At 34.8% G+C, this 25,482-nt stretch overlaps 1 protein-coding gene across 1 annotated transcript; it reads right to left on the bottom strand.

The window, feature by feature from the left end:
* Positions 1 to 2,701: 2,701 nt before the first annotated feature.
* LOC131440449 (uncharacterized) lies at positions 2,702 to 12,979 on the bottom strand. The gene is made up of 3 exons (XM_058611733.1): positions 12,650 to 12,979; positions 4,326 to 4,596; positions 2,702 to 4,272 (listed from the first exon to the last, which is right to left on the bottom strand). Exons 1-3 carry the CDS (start codon positions 12,891 to 12,893, stop codon positions 3,663 to 3,665), a joined length of 1,125 nt encoding a protein of 374 aa, XP_058467716.1. The 5' UTR covers positions 12,894 to 12,979; the 3' UTR covers positions 2,702 to 3,662.
* Between the last annotated feature and the right edge of the window lie 12,503 nt (positions 12,980 to 25,482).

Raw genomic sequence — 25,482 nt, 5'->3', positions numbered from 1 at the left:
TATTTCATTTCGGATTTGCATAATTTATTGAAAGAAACTATCAATATGTTGTAGGGATTCGTTTATAGCATTCACAAGGACCAAATTGAGGAACTCACTGCGATATTCACCACTTTTCGGAACATTTTTCCCGGACGATTTGTTGTACAGCAGCAGATATTTTGTTCTCTTCCTTAGAACGCGTTCTGATTGGCTGGTGTTGACATGGATCAAATGAGACAGGTTTTTCAATAGTGTACTATTGAAATACTTCAATGCTTTTGCTATACACGTTTAAATTAAAAAAATTCGATTCTATTGGTAGTTAGATTATATAAATCCTTTCACAGATCACTGAGCTATGAGCTTTAAAAATACGAGAAAGGCAAACGCGCCTTATGAATTATCCTCTTTGATACTTGTTTATACCAAACATTTCAGAAAAGTTTAATTTTGAATTATTTGAGACTATGTCACAAAACTGAAAATTTTATCATAAAATTGTGATCATATTTCCGATGACATGTCGCAAGAATTATGTTGATTCATTAGATACAACAAGAGATATTCACGATCAAAAACTTATCACTCTCTCAGAGGGTAAATTTTGAAAAGGCGCCCCATAGTAAAGTAAGTCGTATTCACGACAAAATAAGCTTTTATCCCCTTCAATTTATCAACAGTTACATTTTATCCAAAACAAAACAAACAAATAATCAAATCTACGGTTTTTGGAATTATTACGTCAAATTTTCAACGCGGTTTTTGTTTTGCAAGGTTTCCGCAATTAACACGGTTTTCTTTAACACGGTACGTAACCCTCGTGTAAAAAAAGACCTTAGTGTATTCCGAATTACAATAATAAGACTAATGTTACCGTTGTTTTTCGCTCGAAATTTCAGGTGGGTAATTACCCCCCTTTGGAATTTTCGGGTGGTTAGTACTACTCTTTCACCGGCCCTGATTGAAACTATCTGCACTATTTAAATTGTTATAATTGTGCGATACTATGGTGTGTATAGTGAGCGCTTTCATCGGATAAATAGGTTATGAATGATATATGTACAGGGAACTTACATTTGTATCCACTCCAGAGAATGGTTTCTCAGCAGAGCTTTTGGAAATTATTGAACGAAAGGAAGTAGAGGAGTCAATACTGCAACCGAATTGAGCTGAGCGCACAAAATGCAATCAATGATAAATAAAAACTTAATTTACAATATTTAGTGAAACATTCTTTTTAAAAAACAATTTATTGAAAAAAAAAACCATCATTGAATCTACACACAGTCGCACGAAAGCCTGATTTTTGAAACAAAATAATTTGCTTTGAATCAATTGTATTTGATTCAAAGATAAATTGAAATTCAGATGGAAATGAAGTATATTCGTATTCAAAGCACAATATATTTTAATTTAATGCTTATTTAATTTATTTCTGTGCGCGTAGAAATAAAAAAGATATTTGCTTTGAAGTAAATATCAAATGTGTTTGAATCAAAGGAAATTGAAAATAAGCGCTAATTTAAAATAAAATATATTTAAATTCAAAATGTAAAATATTTTAATTTGAAATAAATTTTTCTGCGTTTTAAAAAAGCACATTATAGTATAACAAAAGAGATATTTTAACATCAAAAACAGTATATGTTTAGACCTTTGCGGGTTGCTTAAGCTGAAAAAGAAATTTCCTCTTGTCAATTGGTGACAGAAAACTAACAATTCTCGATGAACATTAGAAAAGGTCCCAAGTGCAAATGACAGTTTCTCTTGGTTTACTTTCTCTTTCAATTATTACGGTAAAGTCCAGCAATTTCCAACAAATTCTACAGTTTCTATCCAAAGTTGATGGTTTTTGCTATTGTCCTATGTGAAGTGTTAGATGGAAGGATTGCTGATTGAGCCGTAATACTCAAAATAGAAAGTAAGCAAAGAGAAACTCTCATTTGCACTTAGGACCTTTTCTCGTGTTTGTCTTCAATTGATCGCATAAAAAGTCTACAAGCGTAAAAAAAATGTTTTCGTGTTCTATTCCATTAATAATCTCAATATATTTAATAAAAACAAAAAGATCAAACTTTTCACCGTTCCCTCTATGACCAGAATGCCTTAGTCAAGTTGTTAAGTAACCACCTCGTTTGACGGGTTTTCCCAAAGTTGTGTGCATTTACCTTGGTTATGTACGTTTACCTTAGTTAATAACAAGCGGCAGCGATATATGAGTAGAAAGAGTATCTTCCATACTCTAGATTAACAGTTTCTATGCTTGACTTTTCCAACACTTGCCTTATTAAATCGCTGTGCCTTATCATTATGAATTATCTTTATGGTCTATTTCCGCCTACTAAAAGTTTTTATCAATTTTTTACCCTTGTTCAGTTCCACAAAGGATAAATTACGATGGAAAAAGAAAAATTCACTTAAAAAACCGTTTAAATCCACCTAGTGGTGTAATGATATTTTTCTCATAAGTGTGGGAATCACCAAAATATATCCATTGATCTTTGAATGCAACCAAGTAGGGAGGACACACTTCACACGATATTTTACATTTTCTGCATCTTCACTTTATATGATGGTTTTAAATTTTTAACGCTCAACAATCCGTAATTTAAGGGAGTCGATTTTCGCAGCGATTTCATAATCTTTCTATATAAGAAAGGCAAGAAGAAAGGACGAAATGAAATTCTAGCTGTCATCATTAATGAGTACCGTGAGAAGATTCATGAAGGCGTGGCCTATATTGAGTTACTTTATTCATCCATTTAATATCAAACACATTGTTTTAAATTGTATGATTGCACATAGATATTTATATTTCGGTTTTGATGTGTTGTCATTTTTGTGTATCAACGCGTGGTTTGGTTTTAGATTTGCACACGTGCTACTGAAGGGTAGGGTGAGATGAAAATATCACTCAGACAACAAATCAGAGCAGGTTCTTTCACCGCTTGGTATCATCTACCAAATTCAATAAAAATAAACTAATCTTTATCCTATTAGCGCCAATCAGGCACGCGACCGTGCGCGAGTGTTGAGGTACGCAATGAAGTTTGGCAAGCCGCGTGCCAAAAGGCATCATTTGAATTTAATTTGAGGAATTAGGTGGGTGACTTCCGCTCTCCGGAAGAAATTTCCCACAGAAGTATCATTTGACGTTACTCGACCAACATTGTTGCTCTTTCCCCTAGTATAAAGCATCGCTTGAATAAGTGCGAGTCTTATCGGGGTTTTGCAGGATTTCGAGTTTCATGAGAGGGTGTGAACTATAAACACGTGCGATGCTTTGCCTAATATCATGAATGTCAAAAGTTATTCGTACGCACACTTTCGGAAGCTGAAGAGACGATTGACTCCGTATTCCTATTCATCTCAGATCCGTTAAAGTGGTAAAGTGAGACCTGCTGTCTCTTTTCGACACATTGGCTTAAAGGATAATATGAATATTAGTGCATTCGTGTGAATTATTTCGTCTCTATAACAACAGTATTTGCTCAATTTTAATACTATTTTCGTTTAGATGTTGCGTAGTAGGGCCGAAGCAGTTAGTTCCGATTACATTACATCACATACATCTTAATAATCAGAAAAACTCGATAATGATGAGTTATGTGGACACAATAGCGCATTAACTTTAGAGTTTTTTTTTATCTTCATCTAAACTGTTTCGTTTTCATTGATAATTAAAATTTTGGTTTAGTTTTCTCGAAATGTTCTAGGTCTGATTCAGATTTTTCATTAGAAAAGCTATGTTCATGTTTATCATCTTTCATTCCACCTTCCAATGCTTGTTGCTTTCCATGACATAAATTAATTTCCCTTTTAATTTCATTTTCAACTGTGATTCTCTCATTGTAACCCAAAATAGATTTTAGTCCTTCTTCGATGACTCCTAATGGTAGGGATTTTTTCCTGTTCTTCACACCATTTCTTCCAATTTTACCCGACGTACAAAGTTTGTTAAACGTTTGTTTCTTCTCGATCGACGCACTACAAGGCTCTGATGTTTCACTTTTGATTGCCCGATAACTACTAGTGATTGTACCGTTAATATATTCCATTGAGCACTTCTGGGAAAGATGGATTTTATTGAATGTTTTGGGAACCACCATTAGCAAGTTATTTCCGTTGTTTCGAAAGTTTCCGGTGAAATGGTTTTCATTGTTTCCTCTGTGATATTGATGCGTTACTTTCCCAAATCCATTAGATTGAGACGATTTTAGCAATTCTGATTTATCTGTAGCTTCTTGCTTTTTTTGCCACTCAAGAACATTTGTCAATAGGCGAATATACCTGTCGAAGAAAGGTTGTTACAAATATCACATATGATGTTCATGATGAATTACCTGATAGCCATTCGCAGAATTTCATTTTTTGATAACTTTTTATCGGGAGGGTGAGTCGGCACCAACTTCCGCAGCTCAGCAAAAGCACCCGACACGTTTTGCTGACGCCATCTTTCACGAGTGTTAGTAAACATCTTGCGTACGACTGAACCACCTCCGATACCTAGTTTGGTACCAGCCAAATTTATTACCGGTAATATCGGAGATGTTGCGAGCGGATTTAATTGGCTGCATGAGCTGGCTCTTCCTGTGGGCGCTAGTCCGGTGTTATCTGAGCATGTTTTGAAAAATATTAGAATTGTTAAAAAGTTTTTACTTTATATTAGACCACTCATCATAATATGAAAATGAATGCAGTTTAGGCTAATTTAAAAATGCTCTCAAATAGGTTACCTTACATATTGTTAACGGAATTTCAGGAACACCACTACTACTACTAATACTACTTCTATTTTAAAATTGCTATTATTAAGGTATACACACAGTAAAACTTGGCGAAAGAAAATCTCACAGTACAAGGTTACTTTTGTTTATCTCTAAATCCGAAAAATCATCGTTACAAGAAGATAATGAACATTAACATAAACTTATTATTCGTATTTATAATATCTGTATGCTCTAATTTTACGTTTGATTCCTTCCATTAAAACCGGCACATTGTCCTCAGTCACCTGTCATGGATGCCTTCTCCGACTTTTTAGCCAAAAATTTTTTATTATACATCTCTGCCCTTTTGATTGTCCAAGATTTCACTGTAAAAGGTCTATTTATATCTTTCCGGTCCGGTTCAGTACCGGCACAGGTTCCGTGCACGAACGGTAATATTTTTTTTCTAGTTTCAATGCGTGTATTCACACTTATCCGGAACCTTTTCGTGTCGGTACTTAGCCTTCCAAGAGTGAATGCACGCAATGATACGAGTGAAAGAATATTATCGTCCCTGATAGAAACTGTGCCGACACTGAACCGGACCGGAAAGGTGTAAATAGACTTTGATGAGCCTATATCTTTCTATTGAATTACAGAACATAACAGAATTCGTGTGTTTTGGAAGGCATGATAGTAGTTACTTTCGAAGACACTCGTTGACGAAAACTTGTTGGTTAATCGTACTTGTAGTTATGATAATTTGGCCCTTCAAACCACAACTACAAATAGTTTTGGCCTTGTACAAATTCTCGATCACGTTGAATTTCAAGACCAGGGGGCTGCTTGAAATCTGTATTAACAGTTTACGTGCTTTTGTTTTCGAACTAGTCTCTCTGCTTCTCTATGTTTTTAGGTTATTATAAAGGTTTTGGGTTAAGGCCATACGCTTCTGTGAGATTGAGAATCGAACCCAGACGGGCTGCGTGAAAGGCATTGACTTATCCATCACTTTCGCTCATCGCTCAAATATCTTGGTTTCAGATCGAGAGTCAATCGATCCCTGAAGCATTTAAAACCCCTGTCTTCGAACGAGGGTTTCCGAATGATTTTGCTTTGTATCAATTCCATCAATGAGTAGCAAATCATCAAACTTCACAGTCTCCGATTCGTATGAAACTTTGCAAACGTTTTCAGTGGGACAAACTATTTGTTTTGCAAATTTGAGAGATAAATTCCACTCAGGACTGGTTAAAGAGGGCGAATATATCGTAGAAAGCACTTTTTTCGATTTCATTTTTTTCGGTAAATTGTCTAAATTTTGAAAAAAAAGGCGGGTGGGTAATGTCAGAGACATAACTGGATGTCGTGAATACGAAAACAACTGACATGTTCCTTAACACTTCCGAATATCAATTAGTTGATCAATTGTATGAATTATGCAAGCATTCCCCTTTGCACATTTTTCGCAAAAACAAAGAAGGCTTCACTTTTTGTTGAGAGGCTTGTTTCTACCTGATTTCGTTTGTAGCTTTTTCACTAATGGGCGGTCCTAACGGCTATAAAAATAGCCGCATACAGAATTTTAATGTCGATTATATCATTTCGGATTTGCATAATTTATTGAAAGAAACTATCAATATGCTGTAGAGATACGTTTCCAGCATTCAGAAGAGTCAAATTGCGTAATTCTCTACGACATTAAACTCTGGAACATTTTTCGCGAAAAAAGGCTTCACTTGATCTCGATTACTGTGAATTTCACACAGCGAAAAGTGCACAAATCTAACCAAACTGTTCTAGATTTGCACTAAACTGAGGATATTTCCTTTCGATTTGCGAACAACAAATCCTAATAGTTCTTTAGAAAACTTTCAGAGCCATTAGAACGGCTGATCTTGTGCAATGCTCTCCACCGTTGTTTTTTTCCCAATGCTAATGACTGGCAGCTGTGACGTAATCGCTCTTGTCCAAAGCGAAACTAGCTGTGCAGACGACACAAAACACATCTGCTGGCAGTGGCGATAGAATCAAAACTGATTGAATTTTTGTTAAGAGATTTCCTTTTATGTGATTTCGTTTGTAGCTTTTTCACTAATGGGCGGTCCTAACGGCTATAAAAATATCCGCATTCAGAATTTTAATGTTGATTATTTCATTTCGGATTTGCATAATTTATTGAAAGAAACTATCAATATGCTGAAGGGACTCGTTTCTAGCATTCAGATAGGTCAAATTGCGTAATTCTCTACGACATTAAACTCTGGAACATTTTTCGCAAAAACAAAGAAGGCTTCACTTGATCTCGTTTACTGTGAGTTTCACACAGCGAAATGTGCACAAATCTAACCAAACTGTTCTAGATTTGCAGTAAACTGAGGATATTTCCCTACGATTTGCGAACAACAAATCCTAATAGTTCTTTAGAAAACTTTTAGAGCCATTAGAACGGCTGATTTTGTGCAATGCTCTCCACCGTTGTTTTTTCACTAATGCTAATGACTGGCAGCTGTGACGTAATCGCTCTTGTCGAAAGCGAAACTAATTGTGCAGACGACACAAAACACATCTGCTCGCAGTGGCGATACAATCCAAACTAATTCAAGTTTTGTTGAGAGGCTTGTTTCTACCTGTTTTCGTTTGTAGCCTTTTCACTAATGGGCGGTCCTAACGGCTATAAAAATAGCCGCATACAGAATTTTAATGTCGATTATATCATTTCGGATTTGCATAATTTTTTGAAAGAAACTATCAATATACTTTAGAGATTCGTTTCCAGCATTCAGAAGAGTCAAATTGCCTAATTCTCTACGACATTAAACTCTGAAACATTTTTTGCGAAAAAAGGCTTCACTTGATCTCGATTACTGTGAATTTCACACAGCGAAATGTGCACAAATCTAAGCAAACTGTTCTTGATTTGCAGTAAACTGAGGATATTTCCCTACGATTTGCGAACAACAAATCCTAATAATTCTTTAGAAAACTTTTAGAGCCATTAGAACGGCTGATTTTGTGCAATGCTCTCCACCGTTGTTTTTTTTTCCAATGCTAATGACTGGCAGCTGTGACGTAATCGCTCTTGTCCAAAGCGAAACTAGCTGTGCAGACGACACAAAACACATCTGCTCGCAGTGGCGATAGAATCCAAACTGATTGAATTTTTGTTAAGAGATTTCCTTTTATGTGATTTCGTTTGTAGCTTTTTCACTAATGGGCGGTCCTAACGGCTATAAAAATAGCCGCATACATAATTTTAATGTCGATTATTTCATTTCGGATTTGCATAATTTATTGAAAGAAACTATCAATATGTTGTAGGGATTCGTTTATAGCATTCACAAGGACCAAATTGAGGAACTCACTGCGATATTCACCACTTTTCGGAACATTTTTCCCGGACGATTTGTTGTACAGCAGCAGATATTTTGTTCTCTTCCTTAGAACGCGTTCTGATTGGCTGGTGTTGACATGGATCAAATGAGACAGGTTTTTCAATAGTGTACTATTGAAATACTTCAATGCTTTTGCTATACACGTTTAAATTAAAAAATTTCGATTCTATTGGTAGTTAGATTATATAAATCCTTTCACAGATCACTGAGCTATGAGCTTTAAAAATACGAGAAAGGCAAACGCGCCTTATGAATTATCCTCTTTGATACTTGTTTATACCAAACATTTCAGAAAAGTTTAATTTTGAATTATTTGAGACTATGTCACAAAACTGAAAATTTTATCATAAAATTGTGATCATATTTCCGATGACATGTCGCAAGAATTATGTTGATTCATTAGATACAACAAGAGATATTCACGATCAAAAACTTATCACTCTCTCAGAGGGTAAATTTTGAAAAGGCGCCCCATAGTAAAGTAAGTCGTATTCACGACAAAAATCATACAATTTTGTTCAGTGTACTCAAGTTCTTTGATTTCTGTGTCCAAATAGCTCGAGAACTGCTACTTGTACTCACAAAAAAAATGTGAATTTTACAGATGAGATTTCACTGGTTCCGACTGTGATTTATATTTGAATAAATTTATATGCACAATTTACCACACAAACAGATGTGTGCTTCTGTGGCTCAGTCGATTAACGGACCTACTTAAGTAATCCAATGATTCTTGGTTTAAGTTACCGCTGTCGCCATCAGTTTTTTTTTTATTTCAATGAATTTCAAGTGAAGGAATTTACCAATCACACAACATTACATGTTTTTTACATAAATTTGCACTTAGACGTTACATTTATGTCCATCTTTTTGAAATAATAGATAAATTTTATTTTTTGTAATAGTGTAGAAAATACAAATATTGTTTCCATCAAATATATGTTATCTATATACGAATCAAGGCTTTTAGGCACACATTTTGAGCGATTTTGCATCATTCAGATGCATTGTTGATACTAAACTGTGTGTAAATCTCCTAACTTGTCTACGCCTATAATGGCTTCTGATGGCGATATAGAGTTTAACAAATTGCTTTATTCACGTTTGGGGGTTGAAAGGTGAGACGGTGCGAAATGGTTTATAAGTTAAAGCCCATTCTACATAGCAATATTTATCATAGTATATCGCAACCTATTCCGTGTTTTTTTTAAAAATTATGTTATCCAATGCATATTGTATTGTATTAGATTATATTATAGTTCATATTATTAATAATATTGTTGTATTTATTATTATTATGTTGTTGTCATTAATAATGTTAGTTTTATTGATGTGTATATTATTATTATTAGAAGAGATATATTATATTTCTTGCAATACTGCGACGAAAGAAGATCGTCACTGACACGGTGAAATTAACAGTTATATGAACGACTGAATGAAAAAGTCGGATAAGTGCAACTTAGTTTTAAAAACCCGTTTAAGTATTTTTGAATGCAAAAACCGGATAAAAACATTGAGAGCAAAAACCGGACATGGACTTTGCAATGCAAGAATCGTTTAAAGACATCTTTTTTGCAAGAACCGAACAGAAAAACTTTGAATGCAAAAACTGGACAAAAACTTAACCGGTTCTTCCAAAACAAATATATTTATCCCGTTTGTTGCATTCAAAGTTTTTACCGACTGTCGAAGCATGCTTTGCTTGTTTGTTACGGGCAATTGATCTATGCTGCGTTCCCACAGCGACAGTTTGTAAAAACTTTGCATGGCTGACGGTTCAATGCATAGGGCGTTGATCTTACAAGCCAGAGGTCGTATGTTCGAGCCCCGACGTGGAAGGATTCTTAGTGTTAGTAGGATCGTAGTACTAGCCATGCAGGCAATGATCCTGTACGCTATGAATCGGCTGCGAAGTCTGTTGAAACAGAACGGCCAAATTTCAGAATAGGAATTTAATGCCAAGACTTTGTTACTATTCTATATTAGAATTTGGATTCTGAGCAGTTAGTGGAATGAAACCAGACCCTGTCAGCTTGGATCGAAATCAATCTTCATTTCAACAACGCCATCGCACGGCATCACATTCAACATATCATGTCAATTGTGTGGGTGCGCAGTGCTGCTATTTTGGCGCGCACGATTTTAACATTTCTCTCCCCTGCTTCCATGTACGAGATTCGATGCGAATTCGCCTGAGGGCACCATGTTGGCAAAAAGGGATGTTACCAATGATTTGTTCGGGAAATGTGAGAGCTGGATATCTTGTTAATATGATGTCTTTGAAGGAAGCTAAACCGTCTTAAAAAAGAATGATAGGTTCCTTTGGATTCCACCATGAAAAAAACTATTTCGTTATGATACTAATGTAATAGTGAACGACTAGATACCGGTATTTCGAAACGCTTTTTGCGTTCTTCGTCAGCGCCTTTATATATTTGTACAGACTTATAAAGACACTGATGATTCTGTATTATTTTATATTATATTATATTATATTATATTATATTATATTATATTATATTATATTATATTATATTATATTATATTATATTATATTATATTATATTATATTATATTATATTATATTATATTATATTATATTATATTATATTATATTATATTATATTATATTATATTATATTATATTGTATTATTCTGTATTCTACATTATGATTAATTATATCGACTACGGGAAGGGACTGGTAGGGCATCAGGGTTTCTTACAAGTGAACGACTGAATGATGGAGTGGATTGCTAACCTGAGTCACGTGGAGCAGGCTTTGTGTTTCCCTCTGAATATATGAAATTAGTAAGACGCACCCTTCTAACAAACAAACCATGAGGCAGGTTTAAGCTACAACGAAATTCTTTGTTATATGGCCGGATGTTTTGCTGGAATGGTCCGGGTCCTTAAAACTCTTTTTGGACTTCTTAACTGCAGTAATATGAAAGCTATTTGAGAATCAAATTCGGATCTACTGTAAGTCTACCGGCGTCCACTGCTAATACCTTGAACTGATGGTAGCTTCACACATACCACATGAGTTTATTTGACACATACACACACAGACATTGCTCAGCTCGATGAACTGAGTCGAATGGTATATGACACTCAGAAATTATTTTTACTAGTCGGGTTTTCAAGTGATTGCATAACCTTTCTATATGAGAAAGGCAAAAACGCGCAAAATCAGCGGTTGAATAAGGGTAATGTTTTAATAATCGTTGTTTAAATTCAAAATATAAAAATCTATTCTTAATTCATCTGATGGAATGATAATGCCTTTCTCTTGTCATTCAGTTTCATTAATACATAAACTATACATTAGGATACACGAATTTGGGCTCATTTTTGATACAAATTCATTCAAATTGTTTCGGGTAGTTCACAAAAGCATGCTTCAGTGCTGACGTCTTATATTCGGCAATCTACATCATTTCTAAAATTAATTTGTCGGCCGCGTATAAGCGTATAAGTAGATATTTAGTTTTGCCTTTCTCATATAGAAAGGTTATGCAATCACTTGAAAAATCGATTGTTAAAAAGTGTCATATATCATTCGACTCAGTTCATTGAGCTGAGTAATGTCTGTATGAGTAGGTGTCAAATGATCTCCCTAGGTTTTCTCGGAGATGGCTGATCCGATATATCCTATACGGATTTCCTGAATTTCATCTTGATCCGACTTCCGGTTCCAAAGTTATAGGTTAAAGTGTGTTCAATATTGTACACCGTCACTTAAACCGGCTAAACAAAATTTCTAAACTAAACGGCTAAAAAATTTTCCAAATTGAACTCAAAACTACACAAATCGATAGCCATTATCAGTAGTCAATTGAACAAACCGGTTTTCGTTCAACAACGGGAGACAATAGTCATATGCTCAAAAATGGAACTTACTCACTTATCTCAGAGATTGTAAAACCGATATTCCCAATCTTAGAGTCAAATGAAAGGCCTTACGGTCCTACCAAAGATTACTGTGTATTTTCGGATTCAACAATAATTTAAACCATCGTTTAGAGTATGATGGAAAAATCGTATAAAATCTTCAAAATTTGGATAAAAACTAGTAGAGTTTCTACGCCATGTTAGTTGGTGGCCGTACAAACCGACTTCGATTATATCGGTTCTCGGGTTCTGGTGCTAAAAGTAAATGTAAAAGTGAACCCATTTCGTTTTCTCAAGGATGACATTCGCGAACAAAGTACTGTTTCATTCTGTATGTTATGCACAAACAATTTCTTGGTTTCTTTCAAAAATCGAAGAGAAACATTTGGAATAGAATACCACAGTAACCATAAGAAAAGCATCAATACACCACTAGGTGAATCAGAACTGTTTTTTTACTTGTTAAAGCATTTGCTACGCTGATTTCAATATATTTATTCTCTGAGTTGTTATGCCAAACTTTAGCAAAAATAAGCGATTTACCGCGATATATGTTAGAAGATAATCATATCGACAAAACTGAAATACATTTAGAAAAAAATACGATACCTAAATGTGCAATCACTTCAAACAACTCTCATAACCAATGTGAAATGTTCTAAACCAACCTTCATCGACTAATGAATACCGTAATTCATCATCCATTCCGTCACTGTCGTTGGAGGAAAAATCCGAAATATCATCGTCAGATTCCTGTCCCGGTGTTATAACTGATCCGTCGGTACCATCGACGCTATTTTTCTGAGTATCCATGGAGGACGAAAGTAAAGCCGAGGCCATCACACTGGCACTGGCATTCTCGAATACCGTTAGTAATCCTTTTGTGGATGGAAGTTTCTGTTGGTTTGACATATTAAAGTAATTCAAGTAATTTTTGCACTTTGACACTGCTGGAGTAGCTTTACGTTTGGATTGTCTAAATTTATTTCCATCCACCACGAGCGCTAAGATAGTTCTGATTGATGCAGAGAAACCGTAATATATGCTACCGTAATATGAACTGTAAGAGTTCATCCACTGCTCGCGTTCCCATTGGTTGAATGTAGATGCCTCGTATGCTCCACCCCTTTTGAGTATGTATGTGTTGCTTTATATCCAACGAATTAGTCAAACCCAAAAAAAGGGTATAAGGATTGTAGAACTAGCCATGCAATGGTTTTGTACGTTGAAAGTCGATGGCAAAGTCTATTAACACAGAATGATTGAATTCCACAAAAGACATGTAATACCAATGCTCGTAAATATTTTAGATTTGTAAATCATAAAACTAGAACAACTAAAGCTCTATTCTGGAGCTCGTGTTTGAACAGATAAAAAATCGTATTGGCGAGTTGGAACAGAATTTTAAATTATTATTTTAGAATAATAAAAATAAATTGAAGGATGCAATTGTTTTTCATGTTAAGAAACAAATTATTTCGCTTATTTCTTATATGAACGGCTGAAAGCAAAAATCGGATAAGTGGAGCTTAGTTTGGAAAACCCGTTTAAGTATTTTTGAAAGCAAAAATCGGATAGAAACATTGAGAGCAAAAACCGGACATGGATTTTGCGATGCAAGAATAGTTTAAAAACATCTTTTCTGCAAGAACCGGACAAAAAAACTTTTAATGCAAAAATGGGACAAAAACTTAACCGGTTCTTCCAAAACAAATGTATTTATCCGGTTTTTGCATTCAAAGTTTTTACAATCTGCTGCTGTGGGAACGCAGCATAGATCAAGTTGCTCTTAACAAACAAGCAAACCATGCTTCCTCCACAGCGACAGTCGGTAAAAACTTTGAATGCAAAACCCGGATAAATACATTTGTTTTGGAAGAACCGGTTAAGTTTTTGTCCGGGTTTTGCATTAAAAGTTATTTTGTCCGGTTCTTGCAGAAAAGATGTTTTTAAACGATTCTTGCATTGCAAAATCCATATCCGGTTTTTGCTCTCAATGTTTTTATCCGATTTTTGCATTCAAACATACTTGAACGGGTTTTACAAACTAAGTTGCACTTATCCGATTTTTGCTTTCAGCCGTTCATATATAACATGAAAATGGCTGTCATTTTAACTTATGTCGTTTCGGCTTGAAAAAACTGAAACTGACCCAGGGTTGTTTCATCAAACAAAGACTTTTCACGAAACTGTGTTGATTTCGCACTTAGCAATGAGGGTTTAAGCAAACCTGATATAAAAACCAGGTTCGAAACTGATTCGATTTTCAGTTCAACAATGTTGAAACTGGGTTCGAAACTGGCTTAAAAAAACGGTTTGACAGCAGTTAGAGTGAAAACTGGGTTAGGTTAGGGGCTGTCCATAAAAGACGTCACGCCGCAAGGGGGAGGGGGGTGTTTCATAAAACGTGACCTATTGTGACAGGGGGAAGGGGGGGGGGGAGGTTTTTAGAATGTGACGTCCAATATTTTCAATGAGCGCATTTTTGAAATACCTAATTATATTACTGCTTTGCCCTATTTCCTGAAAAAATCTCCACAAAATGTAAAAGTTTCTTCTTGTTGATGTAAAAGCTTCCTCTTGTAAATTCGGAAACGAATGATGCAGGAAATTATTTCTGTTGAGATCAGCAAAAGTGCACGGAGGAGCGAGTAAATTAGCGAAATTAATAAGTTTTGCCTAATATGAGTGAAAAGAAAAAGATGCCTTTAAACGGTTTACCTTTAGTTATGCACTGACAATTTTTTCAGTAATTTGATTTTCTAGCATTGATAATAGTATATCATAAGAATTTCTCTTATCTGCTTCTGATGCAGTTTATTCAATTGTACTCCATTTGAAAAAGGGCGGGAGATCAACGATTTCAGACGTAGATCATGTCATGTCTTATCTTGATCATATGTGATTTTCCTCCACCAACATCAAAGCTTATCGAATCATCCAATGATTGAACTTACATAAATCAAGAATCATTTTAGCTCCAAATCACTACCCATTGTATGGCGGAAGATCAGTACCGATATTGATCGATTTGATTTAAAATTCACTGATCAACTGATCTTCAAAAGATTCATCGGCAGTGATCTCGTTTTGATGAGGTTTTGGTCTTTATTTTCTCAACCCTGTATGCTACACTAAGGAAATATTATTCTTTACCTAAAACAATAATATATCTGTGTACCCCTAGGAGGAATAAAACAGATGATTTAAATGTTTCATCAATTCCAACCAAATACTTTTGTTAATTTTTTTTTTTTTTTTTTTTTTAAATGCCCTCCACACTCCCCCGCACCAAAAAGCTCACTCAATCGGAGCTTCCTGGTCACGGACACATACATACCTCGGCTCAGAAAAAAAAAGTTCTATCAGGAAAGATAAACAAAAAATCGCGACGTTGACAGCTGAGGTATTTACATTTAACGATTATATACTAACAAAGAAGGGAACATACTATTTACAATATGAGAGAGCACCCAGTGGAATGTAAGATTCCTTTTAAGGGGCTCTTAATAAAATAAAATTAATCAATTAACAAAATTAACAAAAAATTTTTAAAGCAAAATCTAATAAATTATCTATCGGAGAAGGAAAAAAACCCTCTTGAGCTGACTGTGCCACCAGTTCTCGCTCAAGAGGGCACAAAAACCTCCTCCTTTTAATATCATAATCAATAGCAAAAACTTAAAATGGATAAAATGAGTTTGTGAATGGTGTTATGAATGAGTGGATGAGTAGATGCGTAGATGAATGGATAGAAGAATGGAACGAGTGAGTGAGTTAAAAAATGAAAGCTTGAATAATTGAATAAGTGAACGAGTTAATGAAACTGAAGTTGATTATTGTATGTTAGATAGAAGCATGCAAACAGTTAATACAGCATGACATCGCTACACGTATAACGATATAACGAGCGTTAACCCACCGCAGATACTCACACCAAAAAGCTCACACAGAGAACTTTCTGGTCAATATCACAGTTTGACTGTAGCTTGCTGCAGTGACAACACAATTGAGAAAAAAAAAACAAACAAACAAAAAAAAACTAGTTACAAAGCGGTAAGAACATTCAACAAGACAAAAATGATAATTAAAAAAAAACTATATATATATATATATATATATATATATATATATATATATATATATATATATATATATATATATATATATATATATATATATATATATATATATATATATATATATATATATATATATATATATATATATATATATATATATATATATATATATATATATATATATATATATATATATATATATATATATATATATATATATATATATATATATGTAATAATATCTTGTTTACATTTATTCTAATCGAGAGCTACATACGGTTGATACACATTACAATATATAAGTTACAATTCGTGTTTTCAGGTAGTACTTTAATTTTGTTTTGAATAGATTCATATTCGTAATTTGTTTCAATTCGTTTGGAAGAGCGTTGTAAATTGTTGGGCCGTTTAACATGATGCGGCTTTTACCTAAGTTAGAGTATGCTCTTACTCGCAATAATGAGTTCGACTGCCGTGTATTTTGCTGCCGAAGACCAGTGGATATTGAAAGGTTATTATGAAAATCTGGTTGATGAAGAACATTGTGAACGAACGTAATTGTCTGCATATCGCGAAGTGCTAATAGTGGTAATATACCATGGGAAGTATCAGAGTAAAGTTGTAAAGTAGGGTGCAAGCAGGGTAGCTTGAAGATGGTTTTCAGACATCTATTAATTTATATAATTGATATTAATAAAATAATTCCGATGATTTTGTAGTTTTAGGGATATTTTTTAATCTAATGACTCGATTTTTCCCTCATATTTGTATGGTTTGTCATACATATTGAGAATGTATTGAGGTGCATTTTTCTTATTTTGAATTCGTGACATGTGACATAGGGGGGTGGGGGGTCTTTGCTTCTGTTCTGAGCAAATTGGTAACAAAGGAAGGGGGGGGGGGGGGGGGTGAGTCCAACATCGTCAAAAAGCGTGACGTCTTTTATGGACAGCCCCTTAGGCATCAAGCGAAAACGACATTAGTGTGCTCAGAGAGGTTGTGGCATCATTTATAGTTCTTCACACAAATACACAAATATAGCATAAAGCTACTAAACCATGTGAGTCATATCAGCACGAGCTGGCTTAGAACTTTAAATTTAAATGTTCAACTGTAATAATAATAAATGGAACATTCTACATTCCTTGTTCTAAAGCTTGAGTCATTTGATATTTGGACGCAAATTAACTGATTTATGTCGGAAGCATGCTAAAGATATAATAATGTTGAGTACTCAAAATTAAGGTACTTTATTGCACTTCAAAGGCAAAACAGCGAGACTATTATTCCGATTTGGTTTTGATGAATTCTCAAACTTTTCTCAGAAGACCACTCATATTTCTGTACAATAGCTTTATAGTACTTTTGTCCGGAAAATGCATATAATCCAACTTCGCGTACATTTTGTCGTCCATGGGGATGCAATTTTCGTATTCCGTATGAACCTCATGGCGAAAAGAGCTAATTCCTTCTCGCAAATGAATCCTTCTGTCGGTGCTTCGGCTTGGCTTAAGAGGCGGGTCTAACACTTTTGAAAAATCCAAGGATGGCTTTTATCGTATCAAAGAACACTCACCAGCAACTCTGATGATTGAATCAGTGCCATCAAAGAGAGACGGATATCATCGCAAAAAAAACCAGGCATGGCTCATTTAACATAGAATAGACACCAGTACGAGAGCGAATTTCTCTCGATGACATTTCTGAGAATCAAAGGTTAGCACGCTGCTGTGGGGATCCTCTCTGAAGCAACAAACGGTCGCCTATTCTCGTTTCGCGATTCGATTCTATACTGGCAGTTGATAATTGCGATAGAATCATTTTACTATTGCCGCTTATTCTAACTATGTGCATATAACCTTTGTATAAGTTGTGTCTATGAAAATGTCTGTGAATGCTCCACACAAGGGTTTTGAAATATTGCAACCTAATTTGAGAATCATCAAGTTGAATCATCAATTCGATTTTCTGCGATAATTGTCAACTTGCGATTCTCTCTTGGGAAATTCCACACAGCAACGATCATTATCAGACTAAAAATTTTTGAGCTTGAGCGACCACCCTTGGTTGCTACTCCGTTACTGATCGGGATTAGCTAAAATTGTACAGGGAGTTTCTAGATGATCCGACCTGGGACTGGTAAATCATCCTTCAATGTACATCTTCTGGTAATCCCAGAATTCATTGATCAGTACCGGCGCCAGCCAGGCCCGAACGTAGATCGTCTAAGGAATGGGAAGGGATGTTAATCCAACACTTGTTGTTACTAGAGGCCGTATATACTACTGCGCACTCCACAAGTGTCACGGGAGAAGGATGAAAGGATATTTGTAAAAATTTCAGTATTGGTTTCGCGCGCGACTCAGTATGTTCCGGTTTCAAGATGCTCGGATGCACCACTAAACTCACTGACTTCCCGAGTGAACGTTTCAACAATATCCTAAAATATTAAAAATGAAAGCTTGAATAATTGAATAAGTGAACGAGTTAATGAAACTGAAGTTGATTATTGTATGTTAGATAGAAGCATGCAAACAGTTAATACAGCATGACATCGCTACACGTATAACGATATGACGAGCGTTAACCCACCGCAGATACTCACACCAAAAAGCTCACACAGAGAACTTTCTGGTCAATATCACAGTTTGACTGTAGCTTGCTGCAGTGACAACACAATTGAGAAAAAAAAACAAACAAACAAAAAAAAACTAGTTACAAAGCGGTGAGAACATTCAACAAGACAAAAATGATAATTAAAAAAAAACTATATATATATATATATATATATATATATATATATATATATATATATATATATATATATATATATATATATATATATATATATATATATATATATATATATATATATATATATATATATATATATATATATATATATATATATATATATATGTAATAATATCTTGTTTACATTTATTCTAATCGAGAGCTACATACGGTTGATACACATTACAATATATAAGTTACTATTCGTGTTTTCAGGTAATACTTTAATTTTGTTTTGAATAGATTCATATTCGTAATTTGTTTCAATTCGTTTGGAAGAGCGTTGTAAATTGTTGGGCCGTTAAACATGATGCGGCTTTTACCTAAGTTAGAGTATGCTCTTACTCGCAATAATGAGTTCGACTGCCGTGTATTTTGCTGCCGAAGACCAGTGGATATTGAAAGGTTATTATGAAAATCTGGTTGATGAAGAACATTGTGAACGAACGTAATTGTCTGCATATCGCGAAGTGCTAATAGTGGTAATATACCATGGGAAGTATCAGAGTAAAGTTGTAAAGTAGGGTGCAAGCAGGGTAGCTTGAAGATGGTTTTCAGACATCTATTAATTTATATAATTGATATTAATAAAATAATTCCGATGATTTTGTAGTTTTAGGGATATTTTTTAATCTAATGACTCGATTTTTCCCTCATATTTGTATGGTTTGTCATACATATTGAGAATGTATTGAGGTGCATTTTTCTTATTTTGAATTCGTGACATGTGACATAGGGGGGTGGGGGGTCTTTGCTTCTGTTCTGAGCAAATTGGTAACAAAGGAAGGGGGGGGGGGGTGAGTCCAACATCGTCAAAAAGCGTGACGTCTTTTATGGACAGCCCCTTAGGCATCAAGCGAAAACGACATTAGTGTGCTCAGAGAGGTTGTGGCATCATTTATAGTTCTTCACACAAATACACAAATATAGCATAAAGCTACTAAACCATGTGAGTCATATCAGCACGAGCTGGCTTAGAACTTTAAATTTAAATGTTCAACTGTAATAATAATAAATGGAACATTCTACATTCCTTGTTCTAAAGCTTGAGTCATTTGATATTTGGACGCAAATTAACTGATTTATGTCGGAAGCATGCTAAAGATATAATAATGTTGAGTACTCAAAATTAAGGTACTTTATTGCACTTCAAAGGCAAAACAGCGAGACTATTATTCCGATTTGGTTTTGATGAATTCTCAAACTTTTCTCAGAAGACCACTCATATTTCTGTACAATAGCTTTATAGTACTTTTGTCCGGAAAATGCATATAATCCAACTTCGCGTACATTTTGTCGTCCATGGGGATGCAATTTTCGTATTCCGTATGAACCTCATGGCGAAAAGAGCTAATTCCTTCTCGCAAATGAATCCTTCTGTCGGTGCTTCGGCTTGGCTTAAGAGGCGGGTCTAACACTTTTGAAAAATCCAAGGATGGCTTTTATCGTATCAAATAACACTCACCAGCAACTCTGATGATTGAATCAGTGCCATCAAAGAGAGACGGATATCATCGCAAAAAAAACCAGGCATGGCTCATTTAACATAGAATAGACACCAGTACGAGAGCGAATTTCTCTCGATGACATTTCTGAGAATCAAAGGTTAGCACGCTGCTGTGGGGATCCTCTCTGAAGCAACAAACGGTCGCCTATTCTCGTTTCGCGATTCGATTCTATACTGGCAGTTGATAATTGCGATAGAATCATTTTACTATTGCCGCTTATTCTAACTATGTGCATATAACCTTTGTATAAGTTGTGTCTATGAAAATGTCTGTGAATGCTCCACACAAGGGTTTTGAAATATTGCAACCTAATTTGAGAATCATCAAGTTGAATCATCAATTCGATTTTCTGCGATAATTGTCAACTTGCGATTCTCTCTTGGGAAATTCCACACAGCAACGATCATTATCAGACTAAAAATTTTTGAGCTTGAGCGACCACCCTTGGTTGCTACTCCGTTACTGATCGGGATTAGCTAAAATTGTACAGGGAGTTTCTAGATGATCCGACCTGGGACTGGTAAATCATCCTTCAATGTACATCTTCTGGTAATCCCAGAATTCATTGATCAGTACCGGCGCCAGCCAGGCCCGAACGTAGATCGTCTAAGGAATGGGAAGGGATGTTAATCCAACACTTGTTGTTACTAGAGGCCGTATATACTACTGCGCACTCCACAAGTGTCACAGGAGAAGGATGAAAGGATATTTGTAAAAATTTCAGTATTGGTTTCGCGCGCGACTCAGTATGTTCCGGTTTCAAGATGCTCGGATGCACCACTAAACTCACTGACTTCCCGAGTGAACGTTTCAACAATATCCTATATTGAAGTCTCGGGAAGTCTTTTTCGAGGAAACTAAAAAATTTCCACACAATTCACAGATCTTTTTCGAGGAAACTAAAAAAAAATTTGCAATACCATCGAGTAAAGAATAAAAACTTCCCTATTTTTTTTAAATGAAATTACGTGATACAAGATAAACGAGTGAACAGGATTTAGACGAAATAGTTGATCCATTGCATTGACCTATTCTAAACAGTTGTTATAAAATCATTTGAAATCGCTAAATAAAGGTAAAAAGATTTCACGCGCGTCTTGATTCTTTATTATTTCCGCTTTATTATTTTAATTATTTATTAAAATTATTAATTGGTTATATTGGTTGATCTGGGCAGCCGGCTACCGAGAAAAATATTAATTTATTGTTTGAAATATTAATATCAAGTGTTTTTTACTATGTATTCAATATACCGATATATTTTATCTCTGTTATTAACTTTGTAATATAAACGGATTTGCGCAATGGTTGATTTTTATCATTCATTTTATAATCCTGAAAGACAATCAATAACATGAAAGAAGAAATATACCAACTTCTGTTAAATTTTCGGCAATCACCAACACTGGAAAAATCATTATTTTTCCTTTGTATTTTCTTACAGTAAAACAATTCAAGAGTTTTTGTGAAATTTTCTAGCATATCGGAATAAAACTCTGGAAGTTATGTGACCTTTTCTTTGCTTATCTCATACTGCGAAGGGGCAAGAGCTCGGCGCAGAGGCCCAAGAGTTCTGCTTCGATTGACTTGAAAATTTGTAAAACCTTCTTGAATTTATTTATTATGACGAAGTCCAAAAAATTGATTTTTCCGAAGTGCTGGACCCTACGCGCCCACAAGAAAAATAAATTCTTTTCTTCGATTTTAAACTTCAAACGCGAAAGCAGGTCGTCGTTCGAACATTTCTTCACCAAATTTGTTTCAAATTTCGCACACACTTTTTACATGTAAAATATCAGACCCCAACGTTTTCCTTTTCGTTTTTTCTTAGTTTGGGTAGGCTTTAAAGCTACAAAATGACAGATTTTTTGTGTGAAAAATCGTTGTTTTTTATTTTACACACGGAACGCCCGAAATCAGCTCTGCGCCTAATTCGTATTACTGTTTTTGAATTAGTTGATTTTAACAACAAAATTTCCAAAATAACTATGAAATTAGTTAAAATTGAGAATTTACTTTGCTGAAAAAAACTCTTATTTTTAGAGAATGTATTTAGTTGGCGAATATCCTGGACACAAACCAGCAATATTTCAATTCAACGCAAAATTCTCATTGACAATTAATTTTGTTATTCAAATCGAAAAAATTGTTTCTATTTATCTAGCACCATCATTGCTGAAGGACAGTACCAAGAAAACAAAAATGAAATTGCAAATTGTTATGAAATTTTTCGCATGTGTTACGATATATCCTTATATAAATTTCTAAACCGATATGTAAAAATGACGTAAACTCTTAGTGGAAAGTGTATTTATTCAGAATTTGTGCGCATTTGAAGCGGTTGTGCGTAAGAATGTTTTTACGCGGAACAGTGAAGTGAGTTTAGAATGTTGCACTTCAATTGTATATGTCAAATGATGTTTTTTGTATCTTCCAACCTTCCGGGCTACGCCGTCCGGTGTCCTACTTGTGTTCGGTTTTTGTTTGCCGAGTGCTCAAAGTTGTCAGTGAGAGAGTCGATTTCGCGAAGTCGAATGAAGAAAACAGTGATTCAGAAGAAAAATTGTCAAAATGAAGTTTATGTTTCGTTTATGTCTTTTTCTCCCATACAACATCGTATTTATACCTGCCAATATAGAAAAGACAACCTCGACTAAAATTTTTTTTCAGTTGTAGTGTGCCATCTAGTGGCTAGTCATTAGGTGTTAACGTTTTTTCACTGACAGTGCGCCATATAGCTGGAAATTGCAGAAGCCAATTCAACCATTTATGTTGGTTAAAAACAACGTTCTATTTCTCAAATTCAACTAAAAAAATAGTTGAATGGAAAGGAAGTGTGCCTTAGGTAAGAAATGATAGCACGTTTAATTGGTGAAATCAACTAAAAAATTAGCCATTTCGACAAATATTTTATTATTATTATTAAGGGAATGAGAATTTAAAAATCTAAATTAGCAAAAGTAAGATTTTTTTAGTTGTCTCAAAAAATAACTAACTAAAATCAGAAAATTAACTTATTTTTCCGCCAAAATGCTGATTTCGGTCTTTCCGTGCAACAACCAAAAATCTAAAAAAAAATGAAACAAAAGCCTTGGGGTCTAGAAAAACATCTACTATAACTATGCTGCTTTGATTTGTTGACTTCTGATTAGTTTGCGCTGAGACACAGTGGATACCGAGAAGAGAATGAATGAATGAAAGAGATTATTTATACTCGGATTTAATCGGTTTAAATTTTGGTCTTTCGCCGAGAAAACCGAGAAGAGAATATTCTAAGAACTGTTCTCCAAAATACCCCTTTACCAGATTATGTCTCAATATTCTTCCACTAAAAAATTACGAAATGTTATTAGAATGATGCTTTGTATTATTCAAAACATTTGGATTTATTTGTTTAAACGAAAGCTCTAAAAAAATTCGCAAAAATATCATTTTTTCATTCGTTAGAGCCCACCCTTAATCTGACAGTCCTGGATTTGTCCTTATCGTCCTTATTGATAAAATCGGAACCCTATGGGAAACCTTGAAAAGGAATCTTTGACATAGGTCTATGGATCTTTTTGTGAAATAGATACATAAGAAAATAACAGAATCTTCTAACTGGAAGTAGGAAAAGAGAAATTTCGGTCATTGTCATCGTTTACTATAAGGAAAAATGTACTATCAATCTTTCAGTGCTGTTATTCCCTACCCGTGGTCCTCGGTTCCCTGGGGGTTCGCGAGGTATGTTTTGGGGGACCGCGAATCATTTTCATTAACAACATTGTTGCCTTTCTCATATAGAAAAGTTATGCAATTACTGTGAAAACCGATTTTGGAACCAAGGTCCGGAGGGCCTAGTGTCATATACCATTCGACTCAGTTCGTCGAGTACGTAAAAATTCTATATGAGTGTACGTGTGTGTATGCACTCCCTTTTCTCGGGGATGGCTAAACTAATTTTAATTAACCTAGATTCAAATGAAACGTCTTGTAGCTTCATAAAAAGTTCCTGAATTTTATCCGAATACGACTTTCGGTTCCGGAATTATAGGGTGGTATGAGCAAAAAATGAAGTGTACTACTTTTCTCACAAACGACAGAACCGATTCTTACATACTTCGATTCGAAGTGTGATTAGTGTAAAAACTCCTATATAAAATTAGCTCCTCACTTTTCTCAGAGATGGCGTGACCTATTTTAACAAACCTATATCGTTTTCGTTTGATGCCAATCCTAACCCAGTTTCCACCCTAACTGCTGTCAAACCGTTTGTTCGAACCTAATTTTAAAGTCAATGAACTGAAAATCGAGTCTTTTTCGAACCTGATTCTTATATCGGGTTTGCTCATCGTCATTTAAAAACTACTGCACAATTTTTTTTCAAGTTTTGCACACACTTTCTATATATAAAAAACCAGACCCCAACGTTTTCCTTTTCATTGTTTGTTACTTTTAGGAGGTTTAACAGTTACAAAATGGCGGATTTTTTCGTGAAAAATCGTCGTATTCACTTTGAACAATCACCAAAAATTGAAAAAGTTAAAAAAAATCATACAGAAACGTTGGGGTCTAGAAAAACTTCTACTCTAACTATGCTGCGTTCATTTGTTCACTTCTGATTAGTCTGCGCTGAGATACAGTGGACATCGCAAATCATGATTTTTAAAAAGTGTTCTCAAAAATACCTCTTCACCGACTTATTTCTCAATATTTTTCCAAGAAAAAAATACAAAATGTTGTTCGAATGATGCTTTTTATCATGAAAAATATTTGAATTTATTTTGTTGAACGATAATTTTGGAAGAAATTCGCAAAAATTATGATTTTTTCTCGGTACAAATGGCGCTGTTTCTATCGATCTTTTGTTTTTTATTTCATTCGGTAGGGAAAAAATGCGTTGTGTCGGTTACGACAACCAATTGATCGTCGAATTCGATTCACAGCACCAGACCAGCCTATATAATAATATATGAAAATATGTTTTGTCGGTTACGTCTCTTATACCATTATATCTCCGGAACCGGAAGTGACAGCCAATTGATCTTCGAACTTGATTCACAACCAACGATTGCGGATAAAGTCGCTGTCAGAGTGGACAAGATTTGTGTAGCGTCACCACACGCGCACGAGCTTGTT

The sequence above is a fragment of the Malaya genurostris genome, chromosome 1 (genome assembly GCF_030247185.1).
Source record: "Malaya genurostris strain Urasoe2022 chromosome 1, Malgen_1.1, whole genome shotgun sequence".
Taxonomy (NCBI): Eukaryota; Metazoa; Arthropoda; class Insecta; order Diptera; family Culicidae; genus Malaya; species Malaya genurostris.
This window is presented reverse-complemented; position numbering and strand designations above follow the sequence as displayed.

What these genes read in the sequence shown, in the direction of transcription:
- LOC131440449 (XM_058611733.1), bottom strand. Translation starts at nt 12,893, where the DNA reads ATGTCAAACCAACAGAAACTTCCATCCACAAAAGGATTACTAACGGTA. An exon ending in GTATTCATTAGTCGATGAAG is followed by an intron (nt 4,597 to 12,649) that starts GTTGGTTTAGAA and finishes AAACATGCTCAG; the next exon opens with ATAACACCGGACTAGCGCCC. An exon ending in ATTCTGCGAATGGCTATCAG is followed by an intron (nt 4,273 to 4,325) that starts GTAATTCATCAT and finishes TTTCTTCGACAG; the next exon opens with GTATATTCGCCTATTGACAA.